A 23,985-nucleotide genomic window follows, 5' to 3' on the forward strand; every position below is an offset into this window, starting at 1 on the left:
TGGGGGGATGAGTCAGTAGTACAGCTTGGAGAGGCATGCATTCATTCACCTTATAGCCCAAACAGATTGTTCACTCTTTGTCCAACATTTTAATCTCCAAGTCCATGCTCAAGTCATCTCTTCTGTGTAAAATGCCTACCTCCTGAATCTCTGCTTATAGAAATCCTATGTGCCCTTCAAATCTTAGATACTATGTTTGATCCTCTCTTGTATCACTTGTATTTATCTATTATCAGAGTAATTTGTTTAATTGTTTTAACCATGCTGCTGGATTACAGGCCATTTGAAGACAGGGATAATTTTTTTTTCCTTTCTACTTTAATATTTTATTTTCCCCCAATCATATGTAAAAACCATTTTTAAGTTTCAATTCTAAAAATTTTGAGTTCCAAATTCTCTCCCTCCCTCTTTTCCCTACCCTCTCCCTGAGACGGTAAGCAGTCTGATATAGGTTATATATGTGTGGTTATGCAAAACATTTCCATGTTAGTCATGTTATGAAAGAGAACACTGATAACATCAAGAAAAATAAAGAAAGTAAAGAAAAAGTATACTTCAATCAACATTCAGACTCCATCAGTTCGTTCTCCGGAGATAGATAGCATTTTTCATATAAGTCTTTCAGATTTGTCTTGGATCATTGTATTGCTGAGAATAGCTAAGTCATTCACAGTTGATCATCGTACAGTATCGCTGTTACTGAATACAATGTTCTCTGGTTATGTTTATTTCACTTTTCATCAGTTCATGTTAAGTCCTTCCAGGTTTTTTCTGAGAGCATCTTGCTCATCATTTGTTATAGCACAGTACTGTATTCCATCACAATCATATACAACAACTGTTTCATCTGTTCCCTAATATATGGACATCTCAATTTCCAGTTCTTCACTACCACTAAAAGAGTTGCTATAAATGTTTTTGTACATATAGGTCCTTTTTCTTCTTTTTTTTTAAATAAAAACTTCTTTGGAATATAGACGTGGTAGCGATATTGTTTGGTAGAGGGTGTGCATGGTTTTATAGACCTTTGGGCATAGTTTTAAATTGTTCTACAGAATGGTTGAATCAGTATACCACTTCACCAGCACTGCATTAACGTTTCAGTTTTCCGCGTCTTCTCCAACATTTATCATTTTCCTGCTTTGTCATGTTAGCCAATCTGATAGGTGTCATGTGCTACCTCAAAGTTGTTTTAATTTGCATTTCTCTAATCATTAGAGCATTTTTCCAAGATTATAGATAGCTTTGATTACTTCATCTGAAAACTGCATGTTTATATCCTTTGACCATTTATCAGTTGAGAAATGGCTCTTATTTCTATAATGTTGACTCAGTTTTCTCTATATTTGAGAATTGAGTTCTTTATCAGAAAAACTTGCTATAAAATTTTTTTTCATAGTTACAATTACTATGTGTTACCTTCCATCCTATTTTCCCCATTTATCCTGCACTTTCTTTCCTTTCTCAAAAGTGTTTTGCTTCTGACTTTTAACACCCCAATCCACTCTCTTTTCTCTTTCCCCTCCCTTTTCCTACTTTCCTGTGTGGCAAGATAGATTTCTCTACCGTATATTATTCCCTCTTTTACCTGGTTCTGGGAGAGTAAGGTGCACACGTTCCCCACCACATCCCCAATCTTTCCCTCCACTGTAAAAGCTCTTTTGTGCTTCTTTTATATCAGATAATATGTTCCATTCTACTCTTTCCTTTTGCATTCTCCCAGTGCATTTGTTTCTCATTCCTTTATTTTATTTTTTTAGATAGTTATCCTATCATATTCAGCTCATACTTGGGCCCTCTGTCTATATCTACTCCATCTAACTGATCTAATAATGAAGAAGTTTTTAGGAGTTACAAGTATTATTTTCCCATGTCAGAATTTAAATAGTTTAACCTTATTGAATCTCTTATGATTTTTCTTTCCTGTTTGCCTTTTTATGCTTCTCTTAAATCTTGTATTTGATTATCATATTGTATCAGATTTCTATTCAGCTCTGCTTTTTTTCTTTCTCTCTTTTTTTTTTTTGGTGAGGCAATTGGAGTTAAGTGACTTGCCCAGAGTCAGACAGCTAGTGAGCATTATGTGTCTGAGGCTGGATTTGAACTCAAGTCTTCCTGACTCCAGGGCTGGTGCTCTGTCCATTACTCCACTTAGCTGCCCCAAGCTCTCCTTTTTTCATCAGGAATGCTTGAAAGTCCTGTATGTCATTGAATATCCATTTTTTCCCCTGAAGGGTTATACTCAGTTTTGCTGAGTAGGTGATTCTTGGTTGTAATCCTAGTTCCTGTGCTCCCTGGAATTGGAATATGGCAAGCCCTCTGACCTTTTAATGTAGAAACTGCTAAATCTTGTATTATCTTGATATATCAAGATATATATCAAATATCCATGATATTTGAATTGTTTCTTTTTGGTTGCTTATAATATTTTCTTCTTGACCTGGGAGTTTCAGAATTTGGCTATATTATTCCTGGGAGTTTTCCTTTTGGAGGTGATTGATGGAGTCTTTCAATTTCTGTTTTACCCTTTGGTTCTAGAAAAATCAGGACAGTTTTCCTTGATAATTTCTTTTCTTTTTTTTGTGAGACAATTGGGGTTAAGTGACTTGCCCAGAGTCACACAGCTAGTGAGTGTTATGTGTCTGAGGCTGGATTTAACTGGAAGTCCTTCTGATTCCAGGGCCAGTGCTCTTATCCACTGTGTCACCAACTGCCCCGGTAATTTCTTGAAAGATGATGTCAAGGCTTTTTTTTTTTTTATCACGGCTTTCAGGTAGTCCAGTAATTCTTAATTGATCTCTCCTGTATCTGTTTTCTAGGTCAGTTGTTTTTCCAGTGAGATATTTTCAATTTTCTTCTAATTTTTCAGTCTTTTGATTTTGATTGTTTCTTGAAGTCACATGGAGTCATTAGCTTCCACTTGCCAATTCCCAATTTTTAAGGAATTGTTTTCTTCAGTGAGCTTTTGTACATCCTTTTCCGTTTGGCCAGTTCTACTTTTTAAAGGAGTTCTTCTCTTCAGTGTATTTTTGTACCTCTTTTTTCCACTTGGCCAATTCTGCTTTTCAAGGCGTTCTTCTCTTCATTGGATTTTTGTGCCTCTTTTACCATTTGGCCTATTCTATCTTTTTAAGGTATTATTTTCTTAAGTATTTTTTTGTGCCTGCTTAACCAAGATGTTGACTCTTTTTTCATGATTTTCTTGCATTACTCTTTCCTTTTCCCAATTTTTCCTCTACCTCTTTTACTTGATTTTAAAAATCCTTTTCTGAGTTCTTCCATGGCCTGAGCCCAATTCATATTTTTCTTTGAGGCTTTAAATGTAGCAGTTTTGACTTTGTTTTCTTTTTCTGAGTTTGTTTTGGTCTTCCCTGTCACCATAGTCATTCTCTGTATTCAAGATCTTTTTCGACTGTTTGCTCATTTTTCCAGCCTATTTCTTGATTTTTAACTCTGTGCTGAAGTGGGACTCTGCTTCTAGAACACCATCCCAAGGGATCACTGACTATCCTGAGCTTCAGGCTTCTTGTGCAGCTGTTTTAAGAGATAATTCTGGGGAACTGTAAGTTTTAGGTTCTTCTGAAATGGTATGATCTAAGAAGAAGTGTATTTCCTACTTTGTTGATCTGTGCTCCAGTCTATAAATGACCGTAAGCACTCTTTTCCGCCCTGAAACTGTGACCAGCTTCCCAGATCCCCTACAGCCACAAGCTCTGCTGTGGTAATAATCCTCCTTGTGCTGGGAGGACCCTGAGATCCGGAACAGCAACCCAGATCCAACTGTTGTTGGCAATATAACAGAGTACTGCCTCCATTGTCAGCAAAGGGACCCTTGTAATCTCCTTCAGATCAGTTTTCTGACCCTCTTACCCACTGTGGACTGAGAGGTCTGGAAACCACCACTGCTGCCACTGATTCAGTTGTCCCCAAGGCCTACTGCTAGTTTGCTAGGGTGTGGCCTACACTAGACTGTGCTGCATTCTCACCCCATTGTGACAGACCTTTCTTGCCGATCTAAGTTATCTTGGGCTTGAAAATTGTTTCACCCTGTCCTTTTTTTGGGTTCTGCCCCTGTAGATTTTTTTGAGGTATTATTTAAAGTTATTTGGCACAGTTTTGGGAAGAGGTCAGGTAAATCCCTGCCTTTTCTATGCCATCTTGACTCCACCCCACTGTGTTTTCTTCTCAGGCTTCCCAATCACAGCTCATTTTTATTATCTTTCTCAGTCTTTGCTGAAGTAGTTGTAGGAGAGAGTTGATCTGTACTACATTGTCATTACTGTCTTCAGTATTTCCAGTTTTGAAAACAACATTTCCTCTACTTTCTAAGTTTTATTTTAACACTTAGAATGGTTGTGTTAATACATTTTAAAGAAATACAGTGATCTTTTTCTTTCTCTCTAGCTTAGGGACACTTAGTTTGGTATATCACATAAATATCACGTAATTTAGCAATAATGAATGCATGTTAATTTTTATTACAACACAGTTTTTAGAGGACTACTATAAAAAGGTAAATAAACCCAGTTCATGATAATAGATCTGGCTATTTTCAAGAGCATAGGATTTATGTTTGTAGGTTATAGTGCTTTGCTTTCAGTAGGCATACTCAAGTACTGGACTAGGCTAGGAGAAGGATCTCGTTCCGACTTCACTAGCTCTATGACCCTGGGCAAGTCTCTTGTCATTCGTTATACCCAGTTCCCTCATCTGTAAAATTAGGATGATAATACTTGCTCTGTGTATCTCATATGAGAAAATATATTTGAAAGCCTCTTCTGGAGCCAGGATGGCAGAGCACAGGCCACAGGACACAGTTGACTCTCCCAAAATTCTCCTCCAAACTGTTTTAAAATAATGCCTCAAATAAAATTTTGGTGTGTCAGGGGCTTAACAAAAGGTCAGAGGAAGACATTTTTCCAGCCTGAGAAAACTTAGAAAGTCTGCAAAGGAGGTCTTTAACACTGGAGTGGGCACAGGCCTGGAGTATGGCTGGAGTACCACCAGTCGGCCTTGTAGATAGCCATGACAGCAGCAGTCCAGAGATGGTAAAGGGGGTCTGGTCAGAAAGAGATTACAGGGGAATCTTTGCTGGTACTGGGTGCAGCTAGTATTGATTGGCAGCTCTGTTGCCCCTAAAGAGTCCTGAATTGCAGGTCAAGACATAGAGAAGTACTTGTAATATGCCACAAGGGAGCAGTTCCAGGACCCACTAGTATTTGTGGCTTCAGGGAGCCGGGGCCCTTCCTGGGTAGATACCAGAGCTATAGACCTGGAGAGCAGTCACCACACCTCTCTTAGGATATCACTATCTTGAAAGCACCAGAAACTTGCAGACTCTCAGAACTAGTTGTGAAAACAGCAGCATGGAAAAGTCTGAAGCTTGGGATAGTGTCTCCCCACTCCCAGGTGAGCAGAGCCCAACTTTAACATAAAGTTCAAAGTGAAGAAATAAGCTGGGAAAATGAGCAAACAACAAAAAAGGAATTTGACCATAAAAAGCTACAAAGGTGGCAGGGAAAACAAAGGCAAACTTAGAAGATGACAACAATGTAAAAACAGCTATGAACAAAGCCTCAAAGAAAAATACTAATCGGACCCTAGGCCAGCAAGAATTCTTGGAAGAGTTAAAGAAAGAGAGACGAGTAGCAGAGGAAAAATTGGGAAAAGAAATGAGAGTGATGAAAGAAAATTATGGAAAGAGACTTAGTAGCTTGGTAAAAGAGGCACAAAAAAAAAACTAGAGAAAAAAATCATCTTAAAAAACAGAATTGGCCTAATGGTAAAAGAAGTACAACAATTCACTGAAGAAAAGAACTCCTTTAAAAGCAGATTAGCCCAGACAGAAAAAGAGGCACAAAAATCTGCCAAAGAGAACTTCTTAAAAAGCAGAATTGGCCAAATGGAAAAGAAGGCACCAAAGCTCACTGAAAAAAATAATTCCTTAAAAATTAGAATTGGGCAAGTCATTGGGCAAGCTAATGACTCCATGAGACTTCAAGAAACAATAAAACAAAGTCAAAAGATTGAAAAATTAGGAGAATATGTAAAATACCTCATTGGAAAAACAACTGACCTCGAAAACAGATCCAGAAGAGATCATTTAAGAATTATTGGACTACCTGAAAGCCATAATCAAAAAAAGAGGCTAGACATCATCTTTCAAACAATTATCAAGGAAAACTGCCCTGATATCTCACATGCGGTGGTAAAATAGAAATAGAAAGAATTCACTGATCACCCCTGGAGATCCCACAATGGAAACTTTCCGGAATATTATAGCTAAATTCCAGAGCACCCAGACCAAAGACAAAATACTTCAACCAGAAAGAAACAACTCAAATATTGTGGAGTTATAGTCAAGATGGCACAAGATTTAGCAGATTCCATGTTAAAGGAGAGGCCTTGGAATATGATATTCCAGAGGGCAAAGGAGCTAGGATTGCAACCAAGAATCACCCAGGGGTGAGGAACCTGTGGACCCAAAGCCACATATGGCCGTCTAGGTCCTGAAATGTGTCCCTTTGACTAAATCCAAACTTCACAGAACAAATCCCCTTAATAATATGATTTATTCTGTAAAACTTGGACTCAGTTAAAAGGCCACACCCAAGGACCTAGAAGGCCACATGTGGCCTCAAGACTGCAGGTTCCCCACTCTTGTATCCAGCAAAACTGAGTATAATTCTTCAGGGGGAAAAAATGAACATTAAATGAAATAGATGGCCTCCAAACATTACTGATGAAAAGACCAGAGCAGGATAGAAAAATTGACTTTCAGATATAAGACTCAAGAGAAGCATAAAAAGGTAAACATGAAAAAGTAATCAATTATACAGGACTCAATGGAGTTAAACTATTTACCTTTCTTTGTGGGAAGATGATACATGTAACTCCTAAGAACTTTATAATTATTAGAGCAGTTACAAGGGGTGTACCTACACAGAGGGCAAGGTTATGAGTCAGTTATGTTGGAATAATCTCCAAGAAAAAGAATGTAAGGGTAAGAAAGAGAGATGCCCTGGGAGAAGGGGAAAGGGAGACATAGAATGGGATAAATTTTCTCACATAAAGGAGGTGTGCAAGGAAGAGTTTTTATAGTGAAGGGGGAAAAGGGGCAGGGGAAGATGGTAAGCAATGCTTGAACCTCACTCTCATCAGAATTGGTTCAAATTGGGAAGAATATATATACACATTCAGTTGGGTATAGAAATCTGTCTTGCCCAGTTGGGAGATAGGATGGGAAAGGAGATGAGAGATATGGGGTGAGGTTTTAAAGGGGAGGATGGATTAGGGGAGGCACTGGTTGGAAGTAAGACAGACTTTTGAGGAGGGAGAGAATAAAAAGAGAAGGATAAACAGGAAAATGGGATGGAGGGAAATGCACAGAGAGTAGTCATAACTGTGAATGTGAATGGGATGAGCTAACTTCCCATAGAGTAGAAGTGGGTAGCAGAATGGATTGGCAACTAGATCCAACTATGTGTTGTATTCAAGAGACACACCTGGGACAGAAAGCCAGTTGAAATGAAAGGTTGAGTCAGAGTCACTTCAGCTGAAGTGAAGAGGGCAGAGTTGGCAATCATATTCTCAGACAAAGCAGAAGCAAAGTTAAACCTAATTGAAAGAACATAATCAGAGAAGCCACATTTTGCTAAAAAGTACCGTAGACAATGGAGTAATTATTTTTAAAAATTTACAGCAAGTTTCTCTGATAAATGCCTCATTTTTCAAATATATAGGGAGTTGAGTCAAATTTATAAAAATAAGAACCATTCCCCAATTGATAAATGGTTAAAGGATATAAACAGGCAGTTTTCAGAAAAAGAAATCAAAGCTATCTATAGTAACATGAAAAAATACTCTAGATTACTATTTATTAAAGAAAGACAAAACAACTCTGAGGTACCACCTTGTACTTATCAGAAATGGCAAATACTGGGCAGCTAGGTGGTGCAGTGAATAGAGCACTGGCCCTGGATTCAGGAGGACCTGAGTTCAAATCCAGCCTCAGACACATAACACTTACTAGCTGTGTGACCCTGGGCAGGTCACTTAACCCCATTGCCTAACTAAAAAATTAAAAAAAAAACCAGAAATGGCAAATACTGGAGAGGATGAGAGAAAATAGGTATTATGAATTGTTGGTGGAGTAGTGAACTGGTCCAACCATTCTGGAGAACAGTCTGGAACTATATCCAAAGGGTTATAAAATTGTGCATACCTTTTGATCAAGCAATACGACTACTAGGTCTATACCCCAAAGAGATAAAAGGAAAAGAACCTTTAAGTACAAAAATATTTATAATAAGCAGCTCTTTTTGTGGTGACAAAGAATTGGACATGAAGGGATGCTCATTAATTGGGGAGTGGCTGAACAAGTTGTGGCATATGATTGTGATAGAGTACTTTCATGCTGTAAGAAATGATCAGGGAGAGGAGGTTTTAGAAAAAACATGGTAAGGCCTATATGAACTGATGAAAAGTGAAGCGAGAAGAATTTGGAGATCATTGTGCACAGTAACAGCAATGTTGTAAAGATAATCAACCTGAAAGACTTGGCTACTCTGATAAATACACAGTGATTCAAGACAGTTTCAAAGGACTCATGATAAATCCCATCCACCTCCAGAGAGAGAACTGATGAACTCTGAGTGCAAATTGAAGTATAATTTTCTTTCTCTTTTTTTGACCTTTTTTTTTTTTGCAATATGGCTAATATTGAAATATATTTTCCATGATTTCACGTGTATAATTGATATCATATTGTTTCCCTTCTCAGTGGGTGGAGGAGAGGTGAAAGGGAAGGAGAGAATCTAAGTTCAAAATTTAAAGAGAAAAACTAAAAAAAAAAAAATTTTTTTTTAAAAGGAAAAAAAAAGTCTTCTCTCCCAGCCTGTTTCTGACTTTTCAGACTTCACCACCATGCTACAGTTATCTTCTCACCCTGGAAGATCCCCCCTCTTCTTGTACCTTTTTACTCTGGAAGATTCCTCAACACCTGGGACCCCTTCTTCCCATTGGTGAGTTCTTCCTGAAACTTCTATTTTGAGGAGAGGCTGAGGCCAGCCATCCTTCACCCCTCTCATAGCCTGTTCCTGACTTGACAGACTTTGCCACCATTCTACTGTATGGGTACCTTCTCTTTCCCCACTCCCTTCTCAGCTCCCTTTTATATGTTGTCTTCACTTATTAGAATGTAAGCTAACTGAGGGCAGAGATTGTGTTTATTTTTGCTTGTATTTGTATTCCCAGTATCCCTGTGCCTGTCTCTGGTGCATGAGAATCTTTTAAGAAATGTTTATTGACTGACTGTGTTACAAAATTCTACATGTAGATATGAGTAATTATGTTATCTTAACAGTAATATAAATTTATGTCAATTTAGCTGTTGAATCATTATTTCTGATTAGAGATCTTTTGTAGCTTGAGTTCTTGAAAAATTCACAGGTGTTAGAAATAACTTCTATAATATTTTACAAATTTCTTTGATGTTTTTATATGACCTTGTATTTGGCTGAAAAAATGAACAGGTAATCAGATTTTTCACCAGCCTAATAATAATGATAATAGTTAATATGTATATAGTGCTTGAAGATTTCCCAGGCATTTTACATATACTATCTTCTATATCTTATATCCCTGAGATTGAATGGTAAGGAACTAGACTAACAACAAATATGTCTTCGCAGATAAATTAATTTTATAATTATAATCATAATTAATTTTATAGTTATACTTAATACAGTATAATTATATATTACTTCAGCATTTCAAGTGACCAGAATTTGTTGGTATGAATATTCTTTTTTACCAATGCAAATTCAGCTCTGTTGCAACATAAAGATAGGCTTAGAAAGTTGCAGTTGCTGTTGCCAATCTAAAAATGTTGTTTTAAACTTCAGTCAACCAATAAACATTTATTGAATACCTACTACATGTCATCATTGTGCTAAGCAGTGAAGATATAGAAAGAGGCAAAATCAGTCCTTGCCCTTTAGGAGCTATCTAATGGGGGAGACAACATGCAAACAAATATATAAAAAGCAAACTATAGGCAGGATAAATAGAAATAATTAATAGAGGGGAAGCACTTGAATGAAGGAGGGATAGGGAAGGCTTCTTGTAGAAGTTGAAATTTTAGTTGAGATTTAAAGAAAGTTTGGCAGGTTAGTATTGGAAACGGCGGAGGTAGAACATTCCTTGCATAGGCAACAGCTGGAGAAAAACCCCATACCTGAGAGATGGATTGTCTTGTTTGTGGCATAGCCAGGAAACCAGTGTCACTGGATCAAAGAATATGTCTCATGAGGTAAAGCGAAGAAGACTGGAAAAGTAGAAGGGGGCTAGGTTATGAAGGGCTTTGAATGCCAAACAAAGTGTTTTCTATTTGCTCCTGGAGGCAATAGGAAGTCACTTGAGTTTATTGAGTAGGGGAGTGATTGGGCCTACACTTTAATGGCCGAATGGAGCATAGATTAAAGTGGGGAAAGATTTGAGGCAGGCAGATCCACAGCAGACTACTGTGATAGTCCATGTGATGAGGTCCTGCAGTAGAGTGGTAGTAGCATCAAAGGATAGAAGGGGGCATATTCGAGAGATTTTGCAGAGGTGAAATCAATAGGCCTTGCTAACAGTTTGGATATGGGGAGGTAAGAGATAGTGAGGAGTCCAGGATGCCTTCTAGGTTGTGAGCCTGTGGGACTGAAAGGGTGGTGTTGCTCTCTATAAAAATAATGAAGGTTGGGGGTAGGGGAGGACCAGGGGTGGGGAACCTGTGGTCTTGAGGCCACATGTGACCCTTTGACTGAATCCAAACTTCACAGAAAAAAATCCCCTCAATAAAAGGATTATTGGACTTGGACTCAGTCAAAAGGCTGCACCCAAGGACCTAGAAGGCCACAGGTTTCCCACTCCTGGTTTAAACTTCAGGAGAAAAATAGTAAGTTCCCTTTTGGACATACTGAGTTTGAGATGGTTACTGGATAGCTACTTCAAATTATCTGAGATGCACTTAATGCCCTTTAATAATATTTTTGTATTATTGTAGTTCCTCTTCCAGGAGATAATCTAGGAGCTATTTTTATTCTTCATTTAATTTTTATTATAGTTTAGAAAGAAACTTTGTATGTTTTCTAGGATTTATAATGTGTTTAAAAACTATTTCCCTTTAATTGTTCATGTGAGAAGCAGTTGTATGTAAATTTGTTTATAGGTTTTATTTTTAAAAATTAATACTGAAATGTTTTCATTTAACAGAAATTCAGACAGGTCATTTGAAAGTTACAGATATAGCAGTATTATACTTTTTTTTAGTTTTTAAAAAAGATTACATCTTATAAAAAGAAATGATTTACACAATAACCAAAATGATTTTACAGACTGTTTTTGTCTGGCATTTAAAGCAGTCTATAATCTTGCGTTTCCAGTCGTAGCTTCATATTGTCTCCCTTTATAGGCATTAACTTCTGTCAAACTGCAGTACTCCTTTCATTAGCATCAAGGAAACAAATACTGCATTTGCATTAATTTTGGCCAAAACTGCGTTAATATAATATAGATTCTTTTATATTTCACATAAGCAAAAAAAATTCCTTTATTAGGTTCATACAGTTGATAAGGGTTCTGAACAAGTAATATCAAAAGTGGCTTTTAGTTCTGTGAAGGGGCATCTTCTTATTAGGCTTTGGTCTAAAGCTATTAACTTTTTCATAGGTTATCAAATTTTCACTATAAATTTTTAAACTCTCTCAATAACAGTATTTTAGATTTATAGTTGAAAGGATATCTCCTTTAAAGTATCCTCAGTATCTTAATTATCTAAAAAGTTTTTAAAAGTTGGTACCAACATATAAAAATAAATTTAAAGTATTTTGTAATTTGTGACTGGCAAATTTGATTTCTTGGTCATAAAAATTTAGCTCTTAATTTTTTTTTGGTCAATATACACAATTAAGTAGAGATTTAAAAATGCTTCACTAGTTTGACACAGGTCAGAACTTACTTTTTTAGTGTGTTAGACAGTTATATTAAAATTGTCTAAATATGTGCTACCTTTTATCACCTGATATCATTACTTGAATTGAAAAGTCCTTTGCTTGTTGCTATAAAATAACAAAATGACTTTTAGTATATTTGTGTTCCACTTGTGTCAGTCATTGAACTTTATTGCTATAAAGATGAAAGCTGAATACTGTTAAATCAAAGAATAATTTGAATACTGTAAGTTTACAGTATACCATATGAGTGTCACTAAATTATATTTTTATGTTTATAGATTAGAAGAACTGGCTGTGATATGTGCTAATTATGATATTCCACATATAGTCAACAATGCCTATGGAGTACAATCTTCAAAGTGTATGCATCTCATACAACAGGTAAAAAATAGTTTTTAATTAAAAATTAAGTTTTCAAGTGTAATAAAGTTTATCTTTTAAAAACAGGGTACTTTTGTAGTGCTTATACTACTTCTGTTACATATTAATCATCAGAGCTTAGAATATCAGTTCTGAAAAGTCTAGAATTAGAGAGTGTGAAGGCCAGAATAAGGTCATAGAGAAAGAGGAAGTGAAAACACATAGATGCATAAATTTTATTCTTTTAAGAGGGATACCTAGAGCTCAAGTCTTCCTTTATGTGTTTAGAATGGGGAGAAATCCAGTACTCCTACTTCTTACTCCCATCTCAGTGTAACTCGAGGAGTACTCATATTTTACCACAGAAAAACCAGATGACTGGTTCATGTTGTAGCTTTGCCATGTACTGACTGTAATGACCTTGAGGAATGCTTGAAATGAAAAGGTTGAGGTAAATGATCTCCACAGTTCTTCTATTCTGTGACTATGTGTTACCTTCAGACTCTTTCATTTTTACAGCAGACTTTTTCTTACTGACATCATGACCTCAAGATGTGGACTAAGGTTCGGGTACCCAACAGCAATTATTTCTAGACCTTCGATTATCTGTCAGTACTTTTCCCAACTAAAATATGTTGACCTCAGTCTGCTCTTCATTGTCATGTATTTGTCTTTATGATGAAGGAATGGGAGTGCTGGTGTAAAGTTTTGCTTACTGGTACATTACTTCTTGCCATTTTTGCTTGCAGTGTGGTCTCAGTTTTTTCTTTTGGGACGTCTTAAGAAATATTTAGTAGCCTGAGATTGTGAAAATGTAACTCTGACCTTAACACTTGTGTTCTTAGCTGTTTTTACCTCATTCTGTGGGTCTATTATTTTTTTTTCTTCATTATGCTAGTCTTGGGATTTGTTCATGGTCAACTTGGGTCATGGGGTAATCAAAAATAGTGATTTACAAAGGATGTTAAAGATTTAAAGAGTTAAGGTGTAGCTTCTTTACTACTCTGTTTCTGATTCCATGTGAGTGTTAGGCTTTTGATCTCAGAGTAGCTTTTATTCTCTATGTTTGGACTTCTAGGTCACATGACCAACAAGATGGAAGACTAGACATTTTCTCTGATCCTCACAAACTCTCCAAACTTCTCCAGACCATGCATCAGAGACAAAGCAATTTCATCTCTCTCCATGGTCTAGGACAGTGGTGTCAAACTCAGATAGAAACAGGGGCCATTAAACTGTACATAAGTATATCATTAGGCCACATATTAACTTTGTTTTAAAATGTAACGGTATCTATGTTTTATCATATTTTTATTTATTTTGTTAAATATTTTGCAATTGCATTTTAATCTGGTTTTAACTGCACTCAGGTGTTCTGTGGGCTGGGGACGTGTATTTGGTACCTCTGATCTAGATCACTAAGAACCCAAACAAGACAAAAACTCTGTGAACTAACACCGAACTTGTACACACTCAGCACCCCCTCTTCCACTGCCCACCATGCTTTTAGCAGCAAGGCTGCACTAACCCAGCCCATGGGCTTATGACAGAAGGCAACCCCATATCCTAACTAACCTTCATTTCTAGTGCCTGGAGATCCAAGCTCCAAATTCCAAAAAATGTGCTGAGGTCATGATTGCCAGTGCATGATGATAATGATGTGCTGCAACCCAGCTCTGCAGGAGAGCAGAGGAACAGAGGGAGTGGGGCAGAACATGTGTCTAGGCTTGCAGTAGAGCTCTTCTCTATACTCTGATCCCTGCCTCTGCCCAGATATCTGCACATATCCAAATTCCTAAAAATTCAAGCAGCAGAAATTTGTCCAGGCTGATAGTAGAAGGGTGGCAGTGTTCTTTATTGTTGGGTCAGAGGACTGAGGACCAGAGGGAACAGAGCAGGACACAATGTGTGAAGGGCTATGTAGCGTTTCACTAAGTCTGAGAGAAAGAGCCCCAGGATCCAGCAAGGACTAATTCTGTCCCCCCAAAGCAGAGACCTAGGCTGATAAAATGTGAACAAAATATGAATAGGAGGAGACTGAGACACTTGGAGATCCAGCCCCCAGGGAAACCATCATCAGAGGGGGAAGGGAGTCAGCAAGTGAGCAATAGGGGAAAATAAATGAAAAAAAGACTAAAAATACCGAAGATCTCATGAAGAAAAAAACTCAAAAGACCATGAGCCTAAGTAGATAAACCAGTAAGAAAAACATACTAGCTGAAGGAAATATGGTTTTTAGATCCAGCAAATGAGTTCAGCATTTATGAACAAATGCTGTAAAATAAGGGAAAATGATTTAAATCTGAGGAAGGCAGAGGATCCCTCTGTATTTTCTTTTTTTCTCCTTTTTTAAAAAGTAATTTGTTTTTTTCATAATTACATATAAAACCAGGTTTTAACATTTTTTTAGTTCCAGATTCTTTCCCTCTCTTTTTCTTTCCCTTTTCCCTTCCCTGAGACAGTAGGCAACCTGATATATAGTTTATAAATGTGGCATCATGCAAAACATTTCCATGTTAAGTCATTTTGTGGAAGAAAACTTGAACCAAAAAAAAAGAGAGAAAGAAAGTGAAAAATAGTATGCTTCAGTCTTTATTCACACTTCACCAGCTCTTTCTCTGGAGGGGGATAGCATTTTTCATCATGAGTCCTTGAGATTGTCTTGGATCATTGTATTGCTGAGAATAGCTAAGCCATTCACAGTTCTTCATCATACAATATTGCTGTACATCTGTATGATGTTCTGGTTCTGCTCACTTCACTGCATCAGTTCATTTAAGTCTTTCCAGGTTTTTCTGAAATCATCCTGCTCCTCATTTCTTATAGCACAATAGTATTCTGTTACAGTCATATACCGCAGCTTGTTCAGCCATTCCTCAATTGATGGATATCCCCTCGATTTCCAATTCTTCGCCACTGCAAAAAGAGCCACTGTAAATGCTCTTGTACAGATAGGTCCTGTTCCCTTTAACCCTATGTATTTTTAGTAGAGCATGGAATGATAAAATGTCATTCCTGAGTAATTTAAAAGAGAAATGAGAATTGTGAGAGCAGAATTTATGGCCTGTGTTTCTGGATTATTGGCAAAATACAAATAATTGGCAGAATAGAAAAATTTGAATTTGCAGTGGCTAGTCTCACCAAAGAAACAAACAAACAAAAGAACAAGGGATTTGGGAATGCAAATTATAGAAGTCAGAGAAGAGAAGCAAAAGGCAATAACATTAAAAGAAAACATACTCTCCATACAAGCAAAATATAGTCCCTGTGTTCTTCCCAAGTGTTATAAAGAGCAGATACGGAGCTATAGGTTAAAATATGGTTATAATCCATATTTATAGGAAATTTGTGGATGCAAATAAAGAAAAATCTGTCTGAGCAGTACTTGATAGATAGTATCATTTATCAGATGAGGGAGGGGACTGAAGCATATTAAGGTAAAGCACAGGTTGTATAGTCTAGGACTAGGATTTAATTTCATATTTCCCATTTTCAAGTTTTCTAGTTGTCAGTAGGACTTATTGCCATTCAAATTTTTACTTGAAAATGTTTGTTAGCAATAGAATTAAATAATTTAAAAATAATTGTGTGTAGAGAATTATACAGAGAAGTATTACTTTTAGGATTTGTAAAACAGAACCAATTGTTTCTTTGATCTTACAGATAAAGTTTTGTCTTGTTTTATTTTGCATCATACTTAAAGCAAAATTTTGTGTTTAAAGTATTCACGTAAAACAGGAATCCAATTCACTAGGAGCTTCGAGCAGTTATTGTCCAGATGGATAATTGTGGACCTTCTTTGGATTCTGTTTAGTCATCCTGAATCTTACAGACAATGGTCAGAGCTGCTTTCTTTAGGTGTAGAAAATACTATTGGTACTTAACGATTAAATCTTGGATGTGTGCTTTGGGAGACCAGTGACTCCTATGTTTGTATGGAGTAATTAAAGTTTCTAAGTTTCTATTGCATTGTATTTCTTATTTGCTGAGACAAATATTGAAGTATATTGGAATATTAGCTGTTAAGAATAATTTGGGGCAGCTAGGTGGTGCATTAGATAGAACACTGGCCCTACAGTCGGGAGGACCTGAGTTCAATTTTAGCTTCAGCCACTTATTAGCTATGTGACCCTGGGCAAATCATTTACCCCTGATTGCCCCCCCCAAAGGATTCATTCTAAATAACAGCTGAGAGATGAAAGTGATATAATGTAAATGTGTGCCCATAAGACTCAGAGCTAAGTTCCAGTGATTTTTAACCAGTGAGAATGGCTTAACTTTCCATATGTTCTTCATTTTTTTACCTAGACCCTACAGGCCCCATGCCATCTCCTCAGTCTTTGTTTCTGAGACCTTTCCTCTTGGGGTGCTTATCTCCTTTTCTCTGGTTTTCCAGGGAGAGTGGAAAAGCATGAATCTTCTACTGAAGTTACTATTCTGTTATATATGCCATATGCATTATATATATGTCATGCTCATTCTTGCTTCTTTGTATTAGTTTATGATATTTCACCTAAATGGAATACTCTCTTGGTATACTTTCTGCAAGTCCAAGTCTTAGATTTCTTTGAGCCACAGTTCAATTCCTACTTGGAACTTTTATTATTCAGTTGGACATTTGTTAATAGCATTTGAGGCTCTTCTCAATCTGGCTCCAGACTACCTTTCCAAGCTTATTTCTCATTGTTCCCAATCATGTACTCTACCTTCTAGCCAAACTGGCCTACTCTGCTACTCCCCAAATTTGGCATGCCGTCTTATGCCTTCGAACAGACTGACCATGATGCTGGAAATGGACTTGCTTGCTAGACTATCCTATCTTTGAGGATAGGAATCTTATTCTTTTTGTATTCCCACAATTCTAGGAAAAATGGAGCTAAATATACCATTGACTTGATGAATAGTAAACTTTAAGACTAATATTTAATTCTGCTAACTAGCAGAATTAAGCCTGTAAGAAAACTATTTTTATTTTACTTCTTTTAATTTGTACTTATTTTAATAATATTCCTTGGTATTTCTTACTCCAGTTATTATGTATCTGATGGTAACCTATAGCAATAAATATTTAATATTTCATGTCATTTGATTTTAGGGTGCTCGAGTAGGTAGAATAGATGCCTTCGTTCAGAGCTTGGACAAAAATTTTATGGTTCCAGTAGGTGGTGCTATCATTGCTGGCTTCGGTGGTTCCTTCATTCAAGAAATCAGCAAGATGTATCCAGGTAAATAAACTAATTGTCCTTCAGAAGAAATTGCACTTATTTTGCCCCTGTGATAGCTTTTCTTTCCCAGAGTGCTGTCTTTTTATGAGAGTAATCTGTTTTTTATTATTTCAGGAAGAGCCTCAATTTCCCCAGCTTTAGATATTGTCATTACCTTACTATCACTGGGATCGAATGGCTATAAGAAGCTTTTAAAAGACAGAAAGGTAAACGTGTTTTTAATTGTAAATATATTGTATATTGCAATACCACCTGTTACTGTGTGTGACTGTTGTCTGGGAGGAGCTAGGAGTGTTGATTTTTGCTAGTATCAATGCCTACGGGACTTTCTGTGATCTGGACACAATGAAAATGCATGTACTTAGTACCAAGGATATATGGGTCATTTCTGGAAAAAAAAAACCAACTACTGCAACTTCCAATTGGCCTAATTACAGTTCTGATCAATACCACTTAAAGGTGGAGGTTCTTACATAGCAAGAAGATGCTAAAGAATTTTTGTTTACATTTCTGTCCTAAGATTGAAGAGCTGTTGAGGTCTTGAGGATTCAGCCAGGAGGGGAGGTGCTAGAGAATGAATTTGACACTTTACCTTACTCCACAAATCTGCCCTTGCAAAAGCTGGTTTCATTATTGTTATGGAAAGGCAAGAAACCTTTAAAGTTTTTGTTTTATCATTGTCTCTGAAAACTTATTTAATAATCAGTCCAAGAGAATAGGTATAGTTTGTGGTGGGCCTAGTGAGTAACAGTTGTGGGAGATTAAGTGTATCACCTGTCTGAAGGATCTTTCAGAAGCTGGTTGTAAAGGTAGCTGCCTAAACAAATAGTTTCCGTTCATTGTAACTTCTCAGCCTGTCATCCCATGCATGTGACAGATACGCAGTAACATAAGTGTTAAGTGGGGAGTTCTGTGTTTAATTCTGCCTGGTCTTCTCTGTTCCCACTCAATTTTTAGAATCAACCCATGGAACAACAATTATTTTATCATAACAATACTTATATATTAAGATATGTGGAATTAAAAATCAAGTCCCCTGGCACTGAATTCCAATAATACTGTCTAAATTATTTTGGGTACTGGAATATAGTTGCTTTTGGTATTCCTTAAAATAAATGGACTTATTAGAATTTGTAAATATTATTGTATTTGTCCTATAGTAGCAACCCAACATAAAGAATTGAACCAAGGCAAGGAACGATTTTTTTTTTCATATTTTACTTGAAAATTTACCTATACACACTAGATAGAGCACCGGTCCTGAGGTCAGGAGGGCTTGAGTTCAAATCCAGCCTCAAACACTTACTAGCTAGCTGTGTGACCCTGGGCAAGTCACTTAACCCCCATTGCCTCCAAAATTGAAAAAAAAAAAGAATACAGAAAATTTACCTATACAATACTATAGAATTTCATGTTTACATAAGATATTAAGTTTTCTTGGCCACATTTCTAGTGCATTCATACTCAGGATCAGACAAAAATTAGGTGTTGAGTAATGGTTTGAGTATTTAACTTCTACAAATAATACTTGTTGTCCAAGAAGCTGACCCTAGAATTACTCTGTCACACTGGAGAGTCCTCTCCTTTTTTTCTGAGACCGTGTCCCAAAGGAGTATACTGTAATAATTAGCAACTCGCCAGATAACTGAAAAAGTTTTACCTAGTACAGGTGCGGAAATAAAGACGTTAAACATTTAAGACACAAGAATTTCAGACATAATGAAATAGGGGAAGGAAAATCTTGTTCGTTTATAGGACAGTCATCAGAATAAAATACTGTCCATGATGAAAAAAGGATTCTAGTCCCAAAGATTGAAATTTGATTGTCTTAGAGATAACATTTTCCCTAATAACGTATAATTTTGAATGTTATTCATTTGGAAACTAAGACTCTATATAAGTATTACGGACTTTTCAGGAATGCATTTGAATGCAGTTAAACATATGAAACTCTGTTCCCCTCACAGTGTGTCAGAGGCAGTTGTCTGTTTCACCTTAACTTGTCCTCTGAATCACTGGTGTCAAACTGAAATAGAAACAGGGCCACTCCTCTCTACATAAGGATGTCTTGCAAGCCATGTATTGGTTCAGTTTTAAAATGTCATTTTTCAGAGTTTTTTGTTTGTTTTGTTAAGTATTTCCCAATTACATTTTAATCTAATTCTAGCTGTATTGAAATGTTGTGTTTGATACCTCTACTCTAAATGATTAATAAGTACTTAATTAATTGAGCCAACTTAGCCTTCAGGGCCAATTAAGGGAAGCAAGGATTTAAACTCTTAGTCCTCACTGGCTTAGTTGGGGAGATAAGACATATACACAAAAAGATGATGAGTAATTATGGTATGGTGAAAAGTGTACTTGACTGAGGCAAGAAACCATAGTTCTAATCTTGGTTCTGCCATTAACTAGTTATGTGACCTTGAACAAGTAACTTTACCTCTTTAGGCCTCAGTTTGTGTAAAGTGAGAGAGTTGAATAAGATGAAACCAAAGCCTTTACAACCTGAATTCTGTGATTTTACTGCCACATGCTACATAATAAACACTAAATGAATGTTACAGAATTTAGAAAACAGGAAGGAGGAGAGATCAGGAAGGAGAGATCACTAATAGTGATCAGTGAATGCTTTACAGAGGCATTGCTATTAGATTTAGTAGCATAAAAAGTTGGTTAGACATTAAGGGAGGAAAAAAGAAGGGAAAGTCCTTTTAGGCAGAAGCAACAAGGTAAGCAGTGTCTTGGAAATAGGAATATGAAGAGTGTATTCAAGACACCGTGAGCAGGCCAGTCTGGTAAGATAGTTAGTAGCAAGGGATGAATTTGGAGAAGTAGACTGCAGACAGATTTTAGAGGATCTTAATGCAAAGTAAAATGGTTTGGGTCATTCTCATAGATAGCTGGGAGTTGTTGTAGGCTTTTGAACAAGAAAGTGATAATGCAGTGTTCTAGGAAGATTAACCACTTTAAAGTGTCACTCTGATTCCTCATGGGATGGAAGGAACCTTGGCTTCTTGAAAGCTCTGCCAGCACAGTACAAACTCTGGTCTCACCTACCAAATGGAAAAGCTTTGAGTATGGTCCTGTCAGTGTACTATAGCCTAGTTAACTGTGGAGAGGATTCAGCACTGAAAAGCTGAATTTTTTGGTAATAGTACTCATGAAATTATTTAATCTACTAAGGCGTAGATGAAGTTTCATTCTACATTAGTGGAAGAAATAATCATATCCGTGATGTCACTTTGGATATCTTTCGAGGTATTGAAAAATGTAGTGGCATTATATATGCTGGGTTGGAGTTGGAAAGAAGTTGGAAGTGTTAAGAATGGTTCTGACTACTTGACAGGTATATCATATTGGGGATTTCCTATGATTATGGGTTGGGCTAGATGACCTGAAGTTTCTTGGAGGTCTAATCATGCTGTGGTGAGACTTAACCCTAAAAACTCATGTGTGAGCAAGAATCTTGTTTGAAAAGTCATTGTGTTTCAGTTGTGTTTGTGTCATTGTACTTTGTCTTAAAGGAGCAGCAGTCTTATTTGGGGAGAGAAAACACCAGAAACAACCAGCAAACAATGAGTATGATGATATAGTGAGTTCTGGGGAATACAAGAATCAAGATTGAAGGTTTTATTTATTAATACCTTTTGGGAATAGAAGCATGAAAATTAGCACAATTCATTATTTTGCTTATTGGTGTGCCCTGTTTAGGAATATTAGCTTGTGTTGATTAGCCTGAGATTTAGGTCTCACATACCTATCAGAAACTCTTCAGGAATACTTCATTTGGGACTAGGAAGAAAATACAAGATAGTGAAGACGAGTGTTTATATTTTAGGTTGCCCCATTTAATTAGAGTAATATTATCCTTTTATCTGTGTACTCGTGGAAGAAAATTGGTAGTCTTACTTGTTTAACCCTCCAAGATGGTTGATTGACGTGACTTGGTGGGCTTTGCTAAATTTCATGTGTACTTTCACAATTTATGTTTTGATGAGAATTTAGCTGTTTTGTAAACTTGGTTATTTAGACTTACCAAAGATTTTTGGGGGTTAAATTTATTTCTTTATAGTGATTACTATCTTTCTCTTCATTTTTCCTTTCAGTTTTGGTTAACTCATTTCCTACTTAGTAAAAAGAGTATAATACATAGCCCTAGCATGGTGACTTTTCTCTAAAATTTTAAATAATTAGTTTTTAATTGCAAAACATACTTGGTAAAGTAGAAGCTCTTAAGATTTGTGCGTGTGCATGTTGTCATAGCAAAGAACCATGATATTTTATACTCAGATGGTATTATTTCTGTTTCTTGTACACTTTGTATTGAAATTAAAGTGACAGCAACAGTTACTGGATTTTACTTAATCATTCATTAACTCTAACAGATTAACAGAAGCCTTAAGTAATTCCTTTGCCATACTGTCTTATACCCCCCAAACCACAAAACTTCCGTCTCATTAACTATTTCAGATACAGTTTAGTTTTTTACATTCTGCAAAAGAAGTCAGTTGGTATTTGTTTATAGTACACATTTTCACATTTTATTTAGGAATACACAAAAAATTAAATTCTTGGGGTTTTTTTTGTTTTTTTGGCAGTTGGGGTTAAGTGACTTGCCCAGGGTCACAAAGCTAGTAAGTGTCAAGTGTTTGGCTCCTGACTCAAGGGCAGGTGCACTGTGCCACCTAGCTGCCCTAAAGCAAAATTTCTTATATATTTTGAGGGAACATATTTCAGAGGACTCAGAAAAAACAAGTAATATCCAACATCCTAAAATTTTACGAGGAATGTCATCCTTAAGAGGGGATGGGAAACTCTCATAAATGAAATTTCAAAAGACATAAACACAATTGAGTTCAAAGGGAAAAAAAAGGTTGGCAAGTTGTCTAAAGGGAGACTTATTGACTAAGTTAGACTCAAAAAGATGTGTATTGAAATAGTGCTCTATCCACTGCACCACCTAGCTGCCCCCTCACAAAAAAATGAAATTCTGTAGCAAATAATACATATTAACAAATAGAGTGATTTCTTGCTTTACAGAATAGAAATATACCATTAATTACAATTTGGTTCCAGCTTACCTTTCCAAACTGAACACTGCTTTTCAAAATCCTACATTCTAGCCAAGCTGGTCTATTTGCCATTCCTGTATGGGACTTTTCATTTCTTATTTCTTTGTCTGTTCTGCAGTCTGTTCTTCATAGAACATGAGGAATGCACTTTCCTTTTCATTCCTTTTAGACGCTCCCTTCCATATTCCTTCAAGATCAGCTCACTTGCTGTGTCCAACTTGAAGTCTTTCCTGACCCCAAAATTGCTACTGCCTTCCATGCTGAAGTTTGTATTTGCTCTATATGTATTTCATATTTACTTCTTTGTGTCTCTATTGTATCCTTGAAAGCAGGGACTATTTAATGTTTTTGTGTTTTGTATTTATTTGTAATTTTGTGTTTTTTTTTTATCTACAGTATCTAACATGGTCCCTGGAACAAAGTAGGTAGGCATTTAATAAATGCCTTTTGAATCATGATTAACCACAAAGCAGATTCTATCTTGCTACCATATTCCATTCTTAAAATTTATATTCAATTAAAATTGTTATTTTATTTTAAAAAATTTCCCACAATTACATGTAAAGACAATTTTTAACATTCATTTTTAAAAATTTTGAATTCTGAATTCTCTCCCTCCTTTTCTCCTTCCTTCCCAACTCATTGAGAAGGCAAGCAATTTAATATAGATTATACATGTTCAGTAATACAAAACATTTCCATGTTAGTCCTTTTATGAAAGAAAACAGACCAAAAAAACCCCAAGAAAAAGAAAATTAAAAAAAAATTTTCTTTGTTCTGCATTCAGTCTCCCATCAGTTATTTCTCTGGAGGTGGATAGCATTTTTCATCATAAGTCCTTCAGAGTTGTCTTGGATCATTGTATTGCTGAGAACAGCAAAGTTATTCACAATTGTTCATCATACAATATTGCTATTATTGTTTACTCCTGGTTTTGCTCACTTCATTTTGCATCAGTTCATGTAATCATAAACTTCACATTGCATCAGTTCCAGGTTTTTCTGAAAGCATCCTGGACTTCATTTCTTAAGCACAGTAATTTTCCATCACAGTCACACACCACATCTTGTTCAGCCTTTAGCCAATTGATGGGCATACCCTCAAAGTCCAATTCTTTGCCACCACAAAAGGAGCTGCTATAAATATTTTTATATATCTATCTGTCTGTCTATCTATCTATCTATCTATATCTCCTTTTCCTTTTTGTTTTTTATTTCTTTGGGACACAGACCTAATCGTGGTATTTGCTGGGTTAAAAGATATACATGGTTTTATAGCACTTTGAGCATAGTTCTAAATTCTCTCCGGAATGGTTCAGTCAGTTCACAA

At 36.3% G+C, this 23,985-nt stretch overlaps 1 protein-coding gene across 1 annotated transcript in view; it reads left to right on the plus strand.

Annotated features, from left to right (window-relative positions):
- The window catches only part of SEPSECS (Sep (O-phosphoserine) tRNA:Sec (selenocysteine) tRNA synthase), a 67,991-nt gene that overhangs the window by 23,693 nt on the left and 20,313 nt on the right, over nucleotides 1-23,985 (plus strand). The window contains exons 6-8 of the mRNA XM_020992404.2: nucleotides 12,278-12,380; nucleotides 17,455-17,584; nucleotides 17,699-17,790. Of these exons, the coding sequence (XP_020848063.1) occupies nucleotides 12,278-12,380; nucleotides 17,455-17,584; nucleotides 17,699-17,790 (325 nt within the window). The remainder of the gene's footprint in view (nucleotides 1-12,277; nucleotides 12,381-17,454; nucleotides 17,585-17,698; nucleotides 17,791-23,985) is intronic.

Source organism: Phascolarctos cinereus, unplaced genomic scaffold (genome assembly GCF_003287225.1).
Source record: "Phascolarctos cinereus isolate Bilbo 61053 unplaced genomic scaffold, phaCin_HiC Scaffold_9;HRSCAF=440, whole genome shotgun sequence".
In the NCBI taxonomy this organism is placed as follows: domain Eukaryota; kingdom Metazoa; phylum Chordata; class Mammalia; order Diprotodontia; family Phascolarctidae; genus Phascolarctos; species Phascolarctos cinereus.